The sequence below is a fragment of the Filicampus tigris genome, chromosome 19 (genome assembly GCF_054856515.1).
Source record: "Filicampus tigris isolate MCC_2025a chromosome 19, RoL_Ftig_1.0, whole genome shotgun sequence".
Lineage (NCBI taxonomy): Eukaryota > Metazoa > Chordata > Actinopteri > Syngnathiformes > Syngnathidae > Filicampus > Filicampus tigris.
In genome coordinates this window covers 3,183,528-3,200,554 of record NC_141235.1, presented here as the reverse complement: position 1 = coordinate 3,200,554, position 17,027 = coordinate 3,183,528, and the positions used below count along the sequence as shown (strand labels likewise).

General features: G+C 43.0%; 1 protein-coding gene across 3 annotated transcripts in view; it reads right to left on the bottom strand.

Moving 5' to 3' along the window:
* Positions 1-17,027, bottom strand: part of atrnl1b (attractin-like 1b) — a 68,375-nt gene that overhangs the window by 30,174 nt on the left and 21,174 nt on the right. For 2 of the 3 annotated variants that reach the window (XM_086017211.1, XM_086017209.1), the window contains exons 4-19: positions 10,321-10,404; positions 9,864-9,977; positions 9,489-9,617; positions 9,206-9,414; positions 8,797-8,971; positions 8,067-8,154; positions 7,740-8,001; positions 7,290-7,473; positions 6,369-6,523; positions 6,066-6,150; positions 5,774-5,988; positions 5,478-5,596; positions 5,139-5,271; positions 4,146-4,333; positions 2,658-2,871; positions 1,832-2,023 (exon numbers count right to left, since the gene is read on the bottom strand). In XM_086017211.1, coding sequence (XP_085873337.1) covers positions 1,832-2,023; positions 2,658-2,871; positions 4,146-4,333; positions 5,139-5,271; positions 5,478-5,596; positions 5,774-5,988; positions 6,066-6,150; positions 6,369-6,523; positions 7,290-7,473; positions 7,740-8,001; positions 8,067-8,154; positions 8,797-8,971; positions 9,206-9,414; positions 9,489-9,617; positions 9,864-9,977; positions 10,321-10,404 — 2,546 coding nt within the window. Of the gene's footprint in view, positions 1-1,831; positions 2,024-2,657; positions 2,872-4,145; positions 4,334-5,138; positions 5,272-5,477; positions 5,597-5,773; positions 5,989-6,065; positions 6,151-6,368; positions 6,524-7,289; positions 7,474-7,739; positions 8,002-8,066; positions 8,155-8,796; positions 8,972-9,205; positions 9,415-9,488; positions 9,618-9,863; positions 9,978-10,320; positions 10,405-12,455; positions 13,425-17,027 lie in introns of those variants that run through there. The other variant, XM_086017208.1, reaches the window with a different exon arrangement.

Here is a 17,027-nt window from a genome sequence, read left to right as displayed (position 1 = left end):
ACTTTCAACTCACTCTCTTGGACCACTTATTTAACGGTTGCACTCAAAACAAGCACAACATAATTTGAGTGGGACAGCTAAAAAGCCAATATAAGGCCAAATAAAGTGTAGTGAAGCTGCTATTTTATTGGCGCGCTCTTATTTTGAATTGATTTTTGACATGTGTTGAATGATCACAGAGTCTGTTGAACCCGTTTTACACATTACGACAGCAAGTTCTGAGTGCCAGCCATTTGATAAAGGCGAGAAACTATAAAATTCAAGTAGAAAGTCTTGGAAAACGGCTCATTTCACTCCCCTCCTCGCTGTGTGCACCATCAAAAGTAAAGGCAAAAGTGATGTTAAATGTTCATTTATCCATTTCAGTTGTCTTTTTATTGTATTTATTCCACCCTTTTGGACATAAATTTATCATTTCTGTATATAGAATGTATTATGTTTGGACATAAAAAAAAAAAAGTACAACTACAAAATACTTTTTTGTAAGATTCACTAGTCATTTGCATGCTAATTAGCCCTCCGCTTACTTTACCTTCTCCATCCCTGGTTCACCAAAAGGTCAAAGAAAAATCAAACCGCATTTTACTCGCATTCAAATCCAGGTTCTATTACGTACTCCTCGCTGCCTTTAATAAACTTCTCAAAGGCTGCAAATGGCGGCAAGTCAATTTGCAACTCAGTCACCAGGGAAATCAAACGGCGAGAGGGACGCTGTGTGCAACTAATTGGGCATAACAAAGCCCCCAAAACACCTCTCAAATCCAATCACAAAACACTAACACAAGAGGTTAGTTCCCTCTTTCTTGTCTGCTGTCATGAGCACTGACTGGCAACCTGAGGAAGCAACAGCGCTAAAAGCTATCGCCAAACAGTGGCGCTAGAGCGTACCAAGAGAAAATCTATGCAAAGCATGGGGAGAACAAGACTGGAACTCTAAACTCTCAGGAGAGTGAGGCAGACCTCCTACCCATCCACCGTGCCGCCTTCCATTTATATTAATGGGATAAATACATATATTTACAGGGGATGAGGATCGAGCCCTGCAGCATCCCATCAACAAAGGTTTGTAATTGCCCACAGATGCTGGCAAAGCTTTTTCTATTAGACAAAGATATGGCCTGATGAAATGAAGCTTGTCCGCTATTAGTTCCCTTGCCTCAAATATGTCCCTCATGGTGTCAAAGCAATATTTTTTTATATTAGATATGGCTTTAGTCTGTCCACAAAAACAGCAAAGGTTTTCATTTCAGTTCAGTTCCAAAAACCAAAAAGACTAAATAAATGCTTGGGACTCTCGAAAGTTGAGTAAATAAGCACTCCTTGGCCATTACAATCTTAAGATACGAGTTTAAAGCGTTCCATGACATTGTGTGTAACTCAAAACACTTCCATTGAAATGTATGGAAATGCCATTAATCTATTCCAGCCCCACATTATGCGACTTTGGCTATGTATGGTCACCATTGGGCAGTATAACACAGAGAGACGCGTTAGATTAGGCCTCTTAGGCGTATACGATTACCGGTAGATACAAGTTTAATTTATCAAAGAAAAAAAGAACCAGGCAGAGGTTCCCGCGCAACCTCTCACACACAAAGAAGAGTTTGAAATGTGACTCAGTAAGATGCAATGATAAGTCTTTTTTGCCGCAGATAAAGAATCTATGCCTGTGAGTATTGTTGTATTGTCTGTCTACATGTGTTTGTGCTCAAATATGGCCTTAAGTCTCTTTTTGAGGAATTGTTCGCTATCTGCAAAACTGCTACTCCAAAGTAGTGTCACTCGCAAGTCAAGGCACAATTGTACTTAGTTTTTGGAATGAGGCACTCACCCAGGCAGTCTCCCGTCTGCCACTCCAGACACTGGCCGTAAGGGAAGGAGATGACATAGGCGGTGGAGTCCACGCAGCGCTGTGCACTGCTGCACCACATGCACTCCATGGCCTGGCTGGTGCAGTTGGCACAGGTGGTGTGCAGCGAGCACGGCTTCTTGCAGGGGAGCCGGGAGCTCTGATTGGGGTTTCCTGCGTGGGAACAAAAGACAGCAGGGTGTTTATTTCCTCAACCTATTGTGGAGCGCTTCCTCACATTGGGTACAGCCAGTTTCTTTATTTGCAACATCTTTCATCCTCAATATTCTGTTCATATTTATCAACGTCCACCAGAGATCCCTTCGATGAGCTGAGATCAAAATAAAAACAGATCATTCTATCGACTATTGCATCAAACACTGATAAAACATTTATTTAGCATGCATTTACTTACTTAGCACTAGTAGTTGTTTATTTGGTATTATTATATGATTAAGCAAAATCAAATAATTAATCAATTTTTACACAAGCGGGAGTGATGTTGTAGTCACCAACCTTACTGAAACTGAGCTACTTTTTGGGGCCTGATTAATGTGACGGGCGACTAGTTTGATGTGCATTTAAGAGGATGTTTCAAATTACATGTGCATTGAAGGTTACTCAGCTTACGGCTGGAAAACATTTTCTTATTATTTATTCTTATATCTTGAGTTGCACAGTGGCTCAAACGATTACTTTATCCAAACAGTTGCCGATTAATTAGATTTACGATTAGTTCTCAATTAATCGATGAATTGTGACACAATTAGGAGATATGAGATGCCTCCGCTGAGTCCGTGTCACTCACCCGTGGCTTTTTCACAGATGAGGCCGTGCGCGGTGGCGGTGCACGGGTTGGCCCTGAGGCCCGACACCTGCGGCTCCTCCAGGTAGGCGCAGAAACCCGAGTCGCTGGGCTCGCCGGGCAGCCAGCGCAGGCTGCTGTTGGTGAAAGCCGACATGTCCTCCCAGCCCCAGTACGACACGTTGATCTTCCTCAGGCCCACCCAGGGCGACAAACGCTGAGGGCACACAAGATATTTAACACATCAACGCCTCCGACCGCCGCGTATTTATAAGGCGGATAACCGCGGTGACTGTGCTGCTCTGTTGCACCGTTTAAAAATACATTGAATTTTATTCAGAATAGTGAGAATGCCGTTAAAAAAAAAAAAAAGAGCAGAGGAAATAATTTCACAGATGATTTCGCCTCTTGCCTTCAGGGCTCGAATTTCAAATGTAAAGGGGGGCGGGGGGGGGGGGGGGATGTCAGGCTTGCAGAGTGACAACAAACAACATTCCTGAGGACTTGCAACATGCAGAACCGAGTTTAAATCAGCATGGGGAGCATTAATCACGACAATTGGGAGGTTTGCTTGTGCAGGGTTGAACTTTTCCCCAAGGACAAAAACGGATTTACGAGCATCTGGGATACTGTCTCTGTTTAATTAAAAATATAGACCGGACAAGCTATTAAGTATATAGAATATAAAAGAGTCATGGAAAATTTGGACCTATTCTTGGTTATGTATGACGCTTTTTTCCACTGCACGGTACCTGCTCAACTATGTTACTTTACTCTGCGCCCATAATTTCCTCTTGTATACATTTGTTCTGACTGATAGGTTCAGACCAGCTTGGATTTAGTACAGTAAGTATTATCTAATAAGTAATCATATTTGCATCGTTCAATCTTTCCTTATAACAGAATTTCCTTGTGTGGGAAACGACTACGGTACATGTCCTGTATGAACGTGCAAGTATGTTAACCAAATACATGTGTAAACAACACAAGCAATATAATGCCCCAAAAAATATTTCCCCCCAATTTTTTATTAAATAAAAACTAAACTATAAAATACAGCAGTATGAGCAAAATACAGTACAGTATAACAAAGATGGTCCAAATACTGTTGAAAAAATACTGTAACACCAATGCAGTACAGAACTTAACTACAGTAAACTGTACTGTATTTTAGTGTCGATTTTTCTCAGACTTGGGAAAAAAATGAGTATTTTGAGTTGTTATGTTGGCTCCATTCTTTGCTGTTTGAAAATGTTTGTCCGCATATCATACAGTTTTGTTGCTAAATGCAAGAAGTTGAGTTTACTCTACTGCCGGGCTTCCCTATGGGTTCAAAATTTAGTTTTGATATGAAGTGTGTGGCTGATGGAAGACTTCTTTCTGGTGCTAAAGTGATAGCTAATCACATCACACAGCCAAACAGTAAGCAGGAAAAAAAAAAAAAAATCAAGAAGAATGCAATAGAGTGTATCATAGAAAATGTGTGTCTACCTTGTCCTGCTGCTGTAGCTTCTTCAGCTCGTCCAGAACAAAATCCACCTGCTTGGCGGAGGTGAGAGAGGCGATGTTGCCGTGGAGATTCTTACAGTAGTGCTTGGCGTTGTCGTAGCTCTCGCGGCTGGAGTTGATCCGCAGGCAGGCCTCACCCACCTGACTCCAGCCCTCGCTGCACTGTTGGGCTGCCAAATGATGCAAACTGTTGGCATCGCTCTCTTTCTTTGCATAGGATAAACAACACAATCCTGCTAAATAAGCGGCGGAGATGAGACTAACATTTTATTTCGGGTGGGTCTCTAAAGCCTTAAAATGTTCGCAATTCGGCTCTATGGAAAAAAAACAAAAAACGATTCAAATCTGTGGAGACTATATATCCTCAAATAGTGTCACTTCTAACTGACACCATACCCCAATTACTCACCGGGTGAGTCAACCACTTATCAGTTTTTTTTGTTTTTCTTTGGTAACTAATTATCTCTGTTCATAGACACCATTATTCACACACACGCATTACAACGTTAACTGCTCTGCCCATTTGAAATCCATTGCTAACCAAATCAGCATGTGAAGGAGACATATGAACAGTTTCTCAGTTTAATTCAATTGTGGTGTTTGCTGTGGTGCAGCACTATTCATGATCTTATATTATGCATCTCAACAATCAGACATCTTAACTATCAGCATAGCAGTAGAATTATAGCGCCGCACTGTGCAGCCATGTCCATGTTTCTTTTCCTAATGGTGTTTGTGTTGTCCAACTCTATACAATGCTTAATATAACCCTAGCCCTTGGATATTCTTTTTAAAAAATGCATTCGTACAAATTAGAGCCTCGAATCTGCAGTTGCATAATCAAACACCTCTGGCCACTGTTATTCAACAAAATTCCTTAAAGTTGGTGATAATGTGCAAATTTCAAGTTTCCACTGTGCCGCAGTCTGATAGTTAACCGCCGTGTGCTTTGACCATGGACTGTGCGCGACTTACCAGGCAGAGCGTGGCACTCGGACTGGTTCTGGTCCCACTGGCAGTTGAGATTCAACGAGCAGCTCTTGCAGTTGGCCAGCTTGCTGCACACCCGCTTGTTGCGCACGGGGCAGGCAGTGAAGTTCCTCACGTTCTGTGGTGAGGAGAAGAGCAAGGAACACATGGTGGTGATGACGTTCTTGAAGAACTGAAACATTAAATTAGCCGACAACTATAATATTGATGGTTATCAAACAGAGGCCTGGGCATCAGAAGAAACGTGTGTACACCAGACAATGAGTTGAGGATCATGACCGCAAGAGAAAATAGCGCTCTGACTCCCCCTGTTGGTGTACTCACAAGAGTACAGTTGGTGTATACTGATATACACTTCTTGTCGTCGCACCACTGGCACCCGTTAGTATTTGCTGTGCAGCTGGCGCAGTCCGAGAAGCGGTAGCAGAGCTCGTCGACGGTACCTGAATAAAGGACATGAAGGTAAAATGATAAGTCAGTGTGTGTTAAATTCCTAGTAGAGGTCCGACAAGCTGGTGAGGGTCCTGGCGGGGTTGATGCCGGAGAAAGCAGCATAAATATTTACTACAGCATTCATGAAAAATATTTCGTGCATATTTCCGAACTCAAGCGGTCCCTACCTGGTTTTGGCGGGCAAAACGGGGCAGGAGTGATGCTCCCCGTGCTCATAGTGGCTTCCCAGGGCAGGCAGCGACCTCTGCTCCAGACGCAACGCACCCCCGGGCCGGCCTGAGCGCACCCTTCCTCGGCGGGGAAAGCCTGGCAGCTGGGCGGCCGATACACGAGCACGTCATTGAGCAAGACGCCGGAGAAGCCGCCGAACACGAACATGGACCTGGTGAGGCAAAGGTGGTCAAATGGACGGGGGAGTCCTCCCGGCGTCTGCGGCACACTTGAGGTTCTGTGACTCACCCGTTGCTGACCACGGCCGAGTGTCCGAAGCGGTTGACGTCCCTGTGCAGGTCGGGCTTGGGCAGGATCCTCCACTCGTCGCATGCTGAGAAGACACAACATGTAAGGGAGGATTACGCTAATGACTGTAATGTTGAGTCATCTGTTGTTTCGGATTAAAAGTGATTAACGCTGATTCTAAAGAAGATAAGAAAAGCTACAAGGAATGAGGGAGGGGAAACAAAATATGATCTGAATTCCAAACAAATATCATTATCCTGTTTCCTCACTGGCAGTCGAAGCCGACGACTCGGCGGCCCTTACCGATGTCATACGCCAGGAAGTCGGCCGAGAAGCACTTGGCGCCGTTGCTTAGCGACGTGTCGTTGTGCGTGTTGCCGCCGAAGACCAGCAGGGTGCCGCTGAGAAGCACGGCGGAGTGTAGGTAGCGGGGGATGCCGCTTTCTCGCAGGATGAACCTACAACAAGGGGATTTTTTAGCTATGCCACCATTGGAAAAAAAAAAAAAATAATCTCTAAATTCACAGAATATGGGATGCTTTTAATTGGGTGGGCTTAGGGCATTTCACAAAAACGAATTTAATTGATTTATTTCTCCTTGGCTTCAAGAAAAACGAAATGACTAGGACATCTTTTGCTGTATGTACTTTGTCCTGATATCAAACAAGCTTTGAAACTTAGTGTTTATCTATCTTTTTTCAAACCTATCTTTAACCTTAACTTCCTCAGAAATATTATCTTCTTTTAATGGACAGTGTCAAACTCCAGTTCTCGCCTGGTCTGTTCTCATGTGCAGCTGCCCGGATGACGGCAGCAAAATGCTAAATATAACAAGCTTATAAATCACTGCTTTTGCAACATAAACACGGGAACCACGTCTTTGGAAATGTTCAGCGCATTCGACTCCGTCAACCACCTTTCAGCAGGCTCATTTCTTGTCACACAGAAAAACAATAATAATAAATAAAACAATAAAAATAAGTCTGCTCATGTTGTCTGCTTCTTACTACAAAAAAATACTCGCCTAAGGAGACTAGTGAAAAGTGGTTCAGATGGCAACAATGACTGTTTTTGTAAGATAGCTCTCTCAGCTCACAGCAATGTTAAAAAAAAAAATCAGCCTGAACAATAAATTGATTTAATGGATAAGAGTGATTAACACACAGCCCTTGGCGGCCTCTAAAATGAGCGTCACAATGAATCGTCCCTCCTAAACAAACCCACCAAGTGCGTGTGTTGACGTCATAGCGATAGAGGTCGTCCACCAGGCCAAACTTGCTAGCCGGCAGCGCCTTGTAGCCTCCGTGGACGTAAATGCTGCCGCTAGCTTGATAATACGTGCTGGTGTGGCCGTAACCGCCCTGAGGAATGGCACCTTTCGTCTCTGGCACGATCCAAGTGTTGGTCCCTGTAGGATTCAAATAATCTCCCTCAAATTCACAAACCAACCTTGTTTCTCTAATGTTGTTATTGTTTTAACTGTCTGTTTTTAGACGTCAGATTTTGACCCGATACAGCACTTTGTATGCAGCTATGGTTGTTTTTAAAGTGCTCTAAAAAAAAATCAAGTTGAGTTGAGATGACTAGCTAGGGGCATGTTCTAAAGAATAAAACATGAGTATGTAAATTTGTAAATAAGGAGGGGATGACTATAATTTCACCACGAGGACTCACTCAAATTATACTCCTGAACGTTGCTGATGTAGCTGTACAGGGGCGAGTAGCCGAAGATGACCAGCATGACCACCTCGCCGCTGTCCAGGACGACGCAGTGCGCCGTGTGACCTTCCACCGCGTACAACTGCACCTGAGCGGGCGAGCCCGCCACGGGGTTCTTCCGCTGCCACGTGCGAGCGGGAACGTTGAACACCCACAGCTCGTCCGTCACGTTCGCCCAGCCGGACTCCAGCTTCCCGCCGAACATGAAGATGTCCTCCTGAGCGCGGGGGAAGACGTGAGGTGACGCTAGCCTTCAGTTTGGCAGTCGCGATCAAACATTACCTGGTAGGAGGCGAGTGAGTGGCTGTATCTGGGCATGGGGCCGCTGTTGATCGGCACTGTGTTCCAAATGCCGCTCTCCGGGTTGTAGCTGTGAAGAAATTGCATGTTTGGATAGCACACACTGGAAGGTTCCAGTGGAAATGAACATAATGTGCGACACTGATTGAGGATTCTTCGCATAGGAAATAATGGAATCATTATGAATCTATTACAGACACCAGACATTTTTTTTCAGATACTTAAAGTCTTTTAGAGTGATGATATACCACTCAACAGCCACAATAAAAAGCAGGAAGTCGAAAAGTGTACAACTTTGCTTTTTGCCTTGATTATGGCCTTTTAAACATGTGTAATGAATTTCACAGTATGTTTGTTTGTATGTTTTCAAGGTTTTATGTGAATGTGCTTACAAGTTGTCAATGTACAAAGTACTTAGTCATTTTAGTAAATTACTTATTACTTCTCTACTTTGCTTTTTTAAATTCATCTGGTTTTTATTTATTTAAATTTTAAATTCATATGCCTTTAAGTGTTGTATTTTGCATTTAAATGTTACCTTTTTCTAACTATGTGAAGCACAAGGAGTAACCTTGAGTACGAAGTGCCGCTATATAAATAAAGACGCCTTGGCTTCTCTTGTCATTATTGTCTTTTTGAGGGCATCATTTTTGTATTGGATCTCATTCGTGTACCTAATAAAGTGTCTGCTGAGTGTTCCGGCGCGGCTTACTTGAGGATCATCTGGAAGGAAGTGACGTTAAAGGTGTAGCCGCCCACCACCCACATGACTTTATCCTGCACCACGGCCCTGTGGGAGGCTCGGCCCAGCGACGTGCCAAAGGGCTTGACACTGGGCAACACCCAGAACGACTCGGCGGACGGCACGGTGAGGGAGCAGTCCGGACCTGAGAGGGTTAGTTAGGTTCCGCTTTCAGAAAGCGCTTCATGACATCGTGCTACATACGACCTCAGACATGGGTGGATTGACAGCATTGTGATTACGTAAGAATGTAACGTCGCTGTAATATGTTGCTGAGCTAAAATGATCATATGCTCATTTTCTTGTGATGTGTTTTATTTATTTGACGTACAATCGGGACAATTTTGACCTCAAAACTAACAATCCGGGCTGTTCTCACCTTGCCAGCTGTCGTTGCAGACGCACAGCTTCTCGCCGGTGAGGTCGCAGTAGCCGTGGTCGGGGCTGCCGCAGTTGTTGCGGCAGTACGGTACGTCGCAGGCTTCCCCCTTCCAGTACTTGTCGCACTCGCAGTACACGCGGCTGGCCGCCGAGTTGCCCGGCGTGCACTTGCCGTGGCCTGAGCAGTTGCCAGGACATGAGTTGATCCTGGACACAAACGCAACATAAACTCGGACCGTGTTTAATGGTATAAGGGTAGAGAAGTCCAGCAGTGCACTTACGAGTAAAATATTTCAAATCCTGTCAGGTTGTAGGCGGCGTCGCTGAAGAAGTGTAGCAGCGCATAGCCCGACGTCGTCTCCACCTCTGGGACGGTCTCGTTGCCCCGCACGTCCGGTACAACGAGGCCGCTGTGAACAAAGGCGCAAAATCAGCTTTATTTTTGAAAAATGCACAACATCTCTAGTGGGGGGGATTTTCCACTGGCCAATTCAGCCGCTACTCATGCACTACAGTGATTGAAGCGGAGAAGCCAGAAGAATGCTGTCTGTGATAAAACTTGGAATTAAAAAAAATAACAATAATAATTGAGTAAAACTACTACTACTACTGCTGCTGATACCAACTACTGATACTTGTTATTTTCAGGTCCTCACCTGAAAACGGCAACTAGGGGAGCGTACACAGAGTCTCCATCATAAATGTACATGTGGTCCCAGCTACATTCTGTAGCAAAGTGGTTGAAGCGTAAGCGAAGCACGGCATTCGGGCTGTTGGGAGAAAAACAATGCAGATGAAGCATTTGCCCTTCAATATTTATTTATTGAATTCTAGTTGTAAATGCCAGCCTATTTCATCAAATGTTACACTTAGATAAAACAGCAGGAAGGTAAATCGATCGCCACTGCAGCCAGTACACTGTAAAGGCAATGTTCTTGATGGCAACAGCCTTGTCCTCACAATGACTGCGGTTGCCGTGGCAACTCAGCGGATGTGCAGGTTCAGCGATGTCACCCCTGCGTCTCTCTGAATCACGGCCAATTAAAGCCGAGCCGTTCAAAACGGATACATTCGGCTCGGCTGCACTTATGAACATCAATCAGAGTTACTCACTAGCCCTCGATAAGCCAGGTGCACTTTGTTTTGTACTTATAGTTGATCGGACCGTCCGTTAGGAAGCCCGAGGGCTCGGTCAACCTGAAAAGAAAACACATAAGGAGAGCAAATTAGTCGCTCAAGGCATAACTCGGTAATTAGAGGTCGTGGGTGGTTTTCACAGAGCTTCACATTTTCTTGTTTTTTCAATTTTTTTTTTTTTTTTCTAAAAAGTTTTTTCATGTACGTGGTGTGTTATGTATTGAATTTTGAGTTAACAAAGTGAATGTACTCTGTCTTGGAATGAGGTTGCAAGCTAAGAAAATGTGGGAAAAGTAAAGCCTTGTCAGTACTTTGCAGGTGTGCAGTATAATGTGTGTAGAAGCAGCAGTTATGGCAGTATCTCCAGTGACGCCATATAATGCACAATGCTGATTAGCGAGAGCATTTAGTCACAAAACGTCCCATAGATAAGCACAGCGCACCACCCGCCGATCAACAACACTGCCATATGCTTTGAAAAAGATTGCCTTCAACAAACTACATTTTGGCTGCAGCACTTCAAGTTAAACTCATTAGATGTAACATTTATAGTAAAACAAGGAAATAATCCCTCCGAATTGACCTTTTTTTTTTTTTTTTTACTATTAATGTTAAAAAAACAAGAGCATGCCACTATGTGGGGAAACGTGGTAGTTAAACAGTTATAAAATAAAATAGTTGTTTGCGTAAGGAAGGGCATACAGTGTAAAAACTTCTGACCCCCTGAGGGACAAACCAAAAGTCCCAACAACAATTTGCACTGTGTTAAGCTTTTATTTGATGTGCATTTTTTGTAATTAAGGGTGGTGTGGTTGCGAGGGATGCTTTAATAAAGGTGACCAATTGTATACCAGCGGCTACTTGAACTCGTCGATGTCATCGTCACCCAAAACGAACCCATCGCCGCGGCTAGCGAGAATGTCAAGCGGCTTTTCAAAAGGAGACCTATTCCCAAGAAGTCGTATGCTTTTGGTTTCCTTGAATTGTGAGGAAAATATGCCTGGCCCGTCAGCCCTCCAAGCGTCTTGAGCGTTACTAATGTCAGCAGCATGGATTACTTGTTAATGTAACCATACTTCCGCTACAGTCTTGATTATGGAGCTGTGACAAAGTGGCGGTTGGATTTCTTGCCATGACATATGCAAACTCAAAAGTCAACATAATTACCCTGTTGTGTGTTGTGGTAAAGACATGTACAGCAAAAATGGTGGTATCAGTCATATTGATAAATGACCATTACTTGAGCTACTATTTGCAGGTATAAATTCCCTCTATATTACATATTTGTCAATGTCGTTTCATAATATTTATAACACAATTGTACTAATAAAGGCATCCCGCCCAATAAACATCTTACAGAGTGGGAGGTTCATTTTGTGTGAATGCAGCGCCTTTCATTTGTGTTTCAAGGGCCACTTTCTAAAAGTTTAAATCTAAGTGTCTAATCAGAAATCTGGTGGGGATTATTGGCCAGTCCAACTTCTTCCAAGTGGCAGAAAGTGATTGACGACTGCTGCCTTAACATAAAAACAATTTCCTCACAGGTGTGCATATCACATTTGGCTGATTTAGTGAAACTTAATGCCTGCAGCACACTATATACTGAAAATTTCACCTTCAAAAGAAAAGTCAATTCAATTAGTTAGCCAGTCCCTCAATGTTCATGTTAACCATGGCTGAATTTTTACCATGCCGATTTTTTAAATCGACTTACGTATTGTAATGTAAATGACAGCTGGCGTCCGTCTCGTTTGGAAGCAATTTACCACGGAAATTAATAGGCGTTGTGTGACCTTTCGACAAATGGTGATTCCTATTCAGTGTCAGCAATAACTAGCCCGGATAAAAAACAAAAAAGTGGGATGTTACAGCAAGGGCATCCTGCTTGACAAACAAACCATGCCAGTGGCACTGATGGGACATACCAAAGTCCCATCTTAAAATGCTTGGGTTTTTTTTTTTGCCTGAAAGCTACATTTAAAGTAGTGACAAGTAGTTTTACATGTACAATATTGATGCTCCGGGGTTATGACATTAATGGAGTCATAAATAAGACAGTTTGACATGCATGCATATTCTGCCCTTTTATGCCAATACGACGCTTAACTTACTTGAACCTGCCCTGGCAATGCTGGCACTGGTCTCCCACCCATCCTGGCTCGCACACGCACGACCCGTTGAGACATTTTCCGGACAGACACGACTTGTCACAGGCTTTGGGCGGCGAAGAGCGAGCGAACACGACCAAGTGGATCAGGACCCACACCGCCACCAAGTATCTTCCATAGGTTCGTTTGGCCGAACATCTCCCGGCTGGATCCATGTTGGGGGAAAATTGCAAAAAAGTGCTTCAAGTGGGACTAAAAAAGTTCTGCATATTTAAATCCGGACTACATGCAAAACATTCGGAGGGAGGGGGGGGAAATCGCTGGTTCCCAGATTGCGGAGTCAAGTAGGAATTCCAAACGAGTCAAACGCGGATGCAAGAGGGTTTAAAGGCTCATTTACCCGAGAGCTAACGCATCATCTGTTAGCCTGTTTAGCTTATCCGCAGCGTCCCAACATTGATTCATGACCGCTCTCTTTTTCCCCTCTCGCTCGCTCTCTCTCCTTTTCAAATAGCAGCCATTTTTAACGCGTCAACAATCCTCAGGACAAGCCACGGGGAGTCGTGCCACGCCGCGAGTCCTTCCACAAGCCGCGGCAACGGAGCCGGACGTCGTCCACGGGAGAACAAAGGCTCGAAGTCCCCGAACCAGCGCGAGGGCTGCGGCCGCCAACATGGATGTGGAGGTCCGGGGAGGAGGAGGAGGAGGAGGAGGATGAGGCTGTACTCTCGCCGACTGGAACAGTGGAAGCGGGGTTAGGGAGCACTTGAAGCGCTTATTTGAGCCCACTCGCGCCGCACGTCGCTGGTTCGCCGCTCTGAACGGCGACTTGGCTTCCGCGGTGGTTTATTTTATTCCGAAATGAGAAGGTGTCGAGGGGAAATCAGCGTTGTAGCAGTCTAAACATGACAAGAATTGGCAGCGAACGCGTCTCCAGACAGCTCCTCAGGTTGGAGAAATCTAAACACTAAGCGCGCATGCGCAATAGAGAACGACTCCCATTTAAAGGGACACGGTCGTCATTTTGGGTAAGGCGTCCTTTTAGGAAAACAAAAAAAGACAAAACAATTATCTTCTTTTAACGTAAGTAACGTTTATGTCTTTGTGTATTTTGATCCGCGTATACCGCATTGGTACCTGAATTAAACTACAATAAGCGAATTGATTATTTTCTTGCAACACTGAAATGGCCCCTGTTCCACGCATGCGCATTCTCTCCAAAATAGATTCCTGTATTCTCACCAAAAGATGGCAGTGCCAAACAGTATTTTAAAGAATTTGCAAAACGCTACTCAAACCCTCACAAAAGACTCATAGGGCTTCAAGGCAACTTAAAGCAATCTAACACATACGGTATAATATATTCAACAAAATGATATCATACATAATACAATATAATATAATGTACTGTATCATTTCATAATATAAAAAATTCCGCACCACAATTATACATTTAATGAATTTATGCGGACTAACGTACTGTATATTGCAATTTTTACTTTAGTTTTTGTGAACTTAAAACAAATTCAGCATTAAAAATGTTGCTAATGTGATTGACATACATAAACTGTCATGAAATATATACTGTATAAATTGGTCACGGAATAAAAATTAAATCCATATTTTAGGTATTAATAAAGTACTGAAAACATTTAATTATGCTTTAAAAAAAAATCCACATATTTACAGTTCACCCGCACCCCTACTGAGGATAATAAGCACCCCAAAAAAAAATGCACGTGAGTTCGAGCTGTTTTATCCAAGTCATCTTTCAATGACGCTTTATGACTCATTTTAAATCGTGTCTGTCACATTAAGGATATTATGAGCCCTAACTAACATTTTCACACACTTAAGTGCCGCTCCCTATTTTCCAACAGGGTTAACCGTAAAGTAAAACCAATATTATTGCGCCGTGACGCTTCTCATCTCCGCAAGGTGTTTGCGTGTGCGCTTCGCTCTCGATGTTCCCCAAACAACGGGGAGGCAGCCAAAAGAGACACTGGGCTTGGTTTTCTTTGGAAATTCCCAGACGTAACAGTCAGCCCAGGCACCAGATTAGATGAAAACGTCTAAATGAAAGGCAGAGGAGGTGGCGCGGTTGCGAGGGTCTTTTCTTTTCAGTGTACCAACTTGGCCGAGGCCCAAGAATTGACGAGGGTTCAACTTGGAGTTGATTCAGTGACCTTTGACCTGTGATTCACTGGCGAGGAATGCTCTTTATGTGACAGTTGCGAGCAGAAAAAAAAAAAAGACCGAAACTGCACTTTCCGATTTAAAACATCCAAAGAAGCATCTCGCTTTTCCCCCTCTGCTCCTACATGGACAAAAACCAGTGACTATAAATCACTGTCTGCATTAAGAAAAAAAAAAACCAAAAACTCAACGCCACCCATGCAGCCTGAGCTCTTCCAAAGGTCTGCTGCACTCCTGGAATTCCCCTTGCCGGATTATTAACAAGACACTTTGTCTGCCGTGGACACAGCGCGAGGGGGCGAAAAGGGCGAAGACCACCCTCCATTTGGAGCTCACGCTGAGACGCCATCATCATCATCATTCCAAGCTGTTCTCTCCTTGCCAGGGAAGGAATAGCTTGCTTCAAACTGCATGCGCTGCTTTTTTTTTTTAAACTATCAACTGCCTATCAACTGTCTATCTGTGCCTTCAGAATTAAACACTCACGATAGAGCAACACGTCGACAGATAATATAACAATACTGAAACATACGGTATATTCTTTATCCTCTGCGAAGAACGAAAATCCATTTGCGTTATACTGCGCCCACGTGGCCAAGGCCTGCACACCCAAACGCAGCAGCACAATACTCACAAGTCGGCTAATTTACATAATACCGACCTGAGATCAGACTGACCTGACAGCGAGGCTGGGACAAGATCCGCCCTTTTCATGTCAAAGCCGAAAGCTAAGCAGAGCTAGCTTCTGATTAGTGGTACATCATCTTTGTACTTTGACAGACTAAGAAAATAACGTAGTGAAAAAGTTGTCCAAAATTTGTAACCTCTAATTACATTCAAATCAGAGATTTTATTCAGTCAATACATGTTCTATGTGTATAACATGCTATATTCGCTATATTGACTGCATAAATTCAAAACAGCTTACTTTGCTTTTTCTATGACCTACATCAATGTTTATTTTCCATTACATTAAATCGGGGGCTTTAAAGTCAGCTAAATAATGCGCTATTCTTGGAAACTACACTGCAACTAATCTTTTCATTAATAAGCAGGTCTTTTTGCAAGGATTAGGCCACTTGTGTGAGCAACACAAAAGGTGTTTTTTTTTTTTTTTTTAAAACACAAACAGGGACATATTAGCAGGAAAACATGTGCACACACTGCTGATAGCCTTAAAGAATCGGCAGTGACCTGCAACTATGTGGGAACAAAAGAAAGGGGATATGTGAGAGACAAAGTTGGGGAACTATCAAAATTATTTGGATTATTGAATTCAGACCATACTCATAGTGTTTGTCATTTTTGGAATGTATATTGTCCAAACGAGCACTTAAGGTGTCCCAAACATCGCATCTGAGCATTTCCAACCATGCTGCTGTGACTTTTTTTTTTTTTTTTTTTTTAACATGTGCAAAGAACAAAGTTGTGAACCTAAAGGGAGCCCGTGGGAGAGCAGCGAGCGGGAGAAGGAATGAGAGGAATGCACTGTAAAATAACAAAGGCCAGAAGATGATTCAAACACATGACGAGCGCAGTCAAAAGATGTCAACGTATTTACCATTACATTAACATGTTGATTATTGATTAGTCAGCTTTATTGTTCGTCATACCAAGATACCAAGATAAATCACATCAGAACTTTTTCCGCCATTAATGTGACCTATGACTCAATCGGAAAATGAAAATATTCTAGAGTGAAATAACGAATAAACCGAGATAATATGGCTGCACAAGTGCACGCCCTCTGGAACTAAGTCACTAACTTTGACTAAGTAACTGTAACCGTAACTAATCCAGTAAAGTAACCAATTTAAAACAACCGTAATAAAAGGCGATTCAACACACACCTTGATATATTTTAAAATGAAATGATTCGATTCAGTTTGATCCGAAGTACTCGCATCTTTTACTTTGTAAATTAAACCAGATTTTCCGATTCTTTTTTTGTTACATCCTACTAAGTATCCATAACCAGGTAATTAACTAACATGTAACTAAAGCAGTCAGCAAAACATATCAGGAAAAGCCTACTAGAACAGCTGAACTTTGTTTGGGATTAATCAGATTGACTCATTCTGAAAACAGCCACATCTCCAGTTATAAGAGGGTGTGCATACTTTTGCAAAACACAAACCCAATTGTTTATTTTTACTTCAATTTTTTTTTTTTTTAAATGGAGCTTTACAGTTTTTAAGTCAAATTAATAGTGGGGTAAAGTTTTGAAATGATTTATCTTGGTCTTTTTTCTTTTTTTTTTTCACAACAACCCAGATTTTTAACAGGGCTGTGTCAACTTTTTAAAAATCCAATGTAAAATCTGTCTGCATACACGTAAGTGCCAGTACGAAGTCGAGCTCATCTTTATTTTCTCATGAG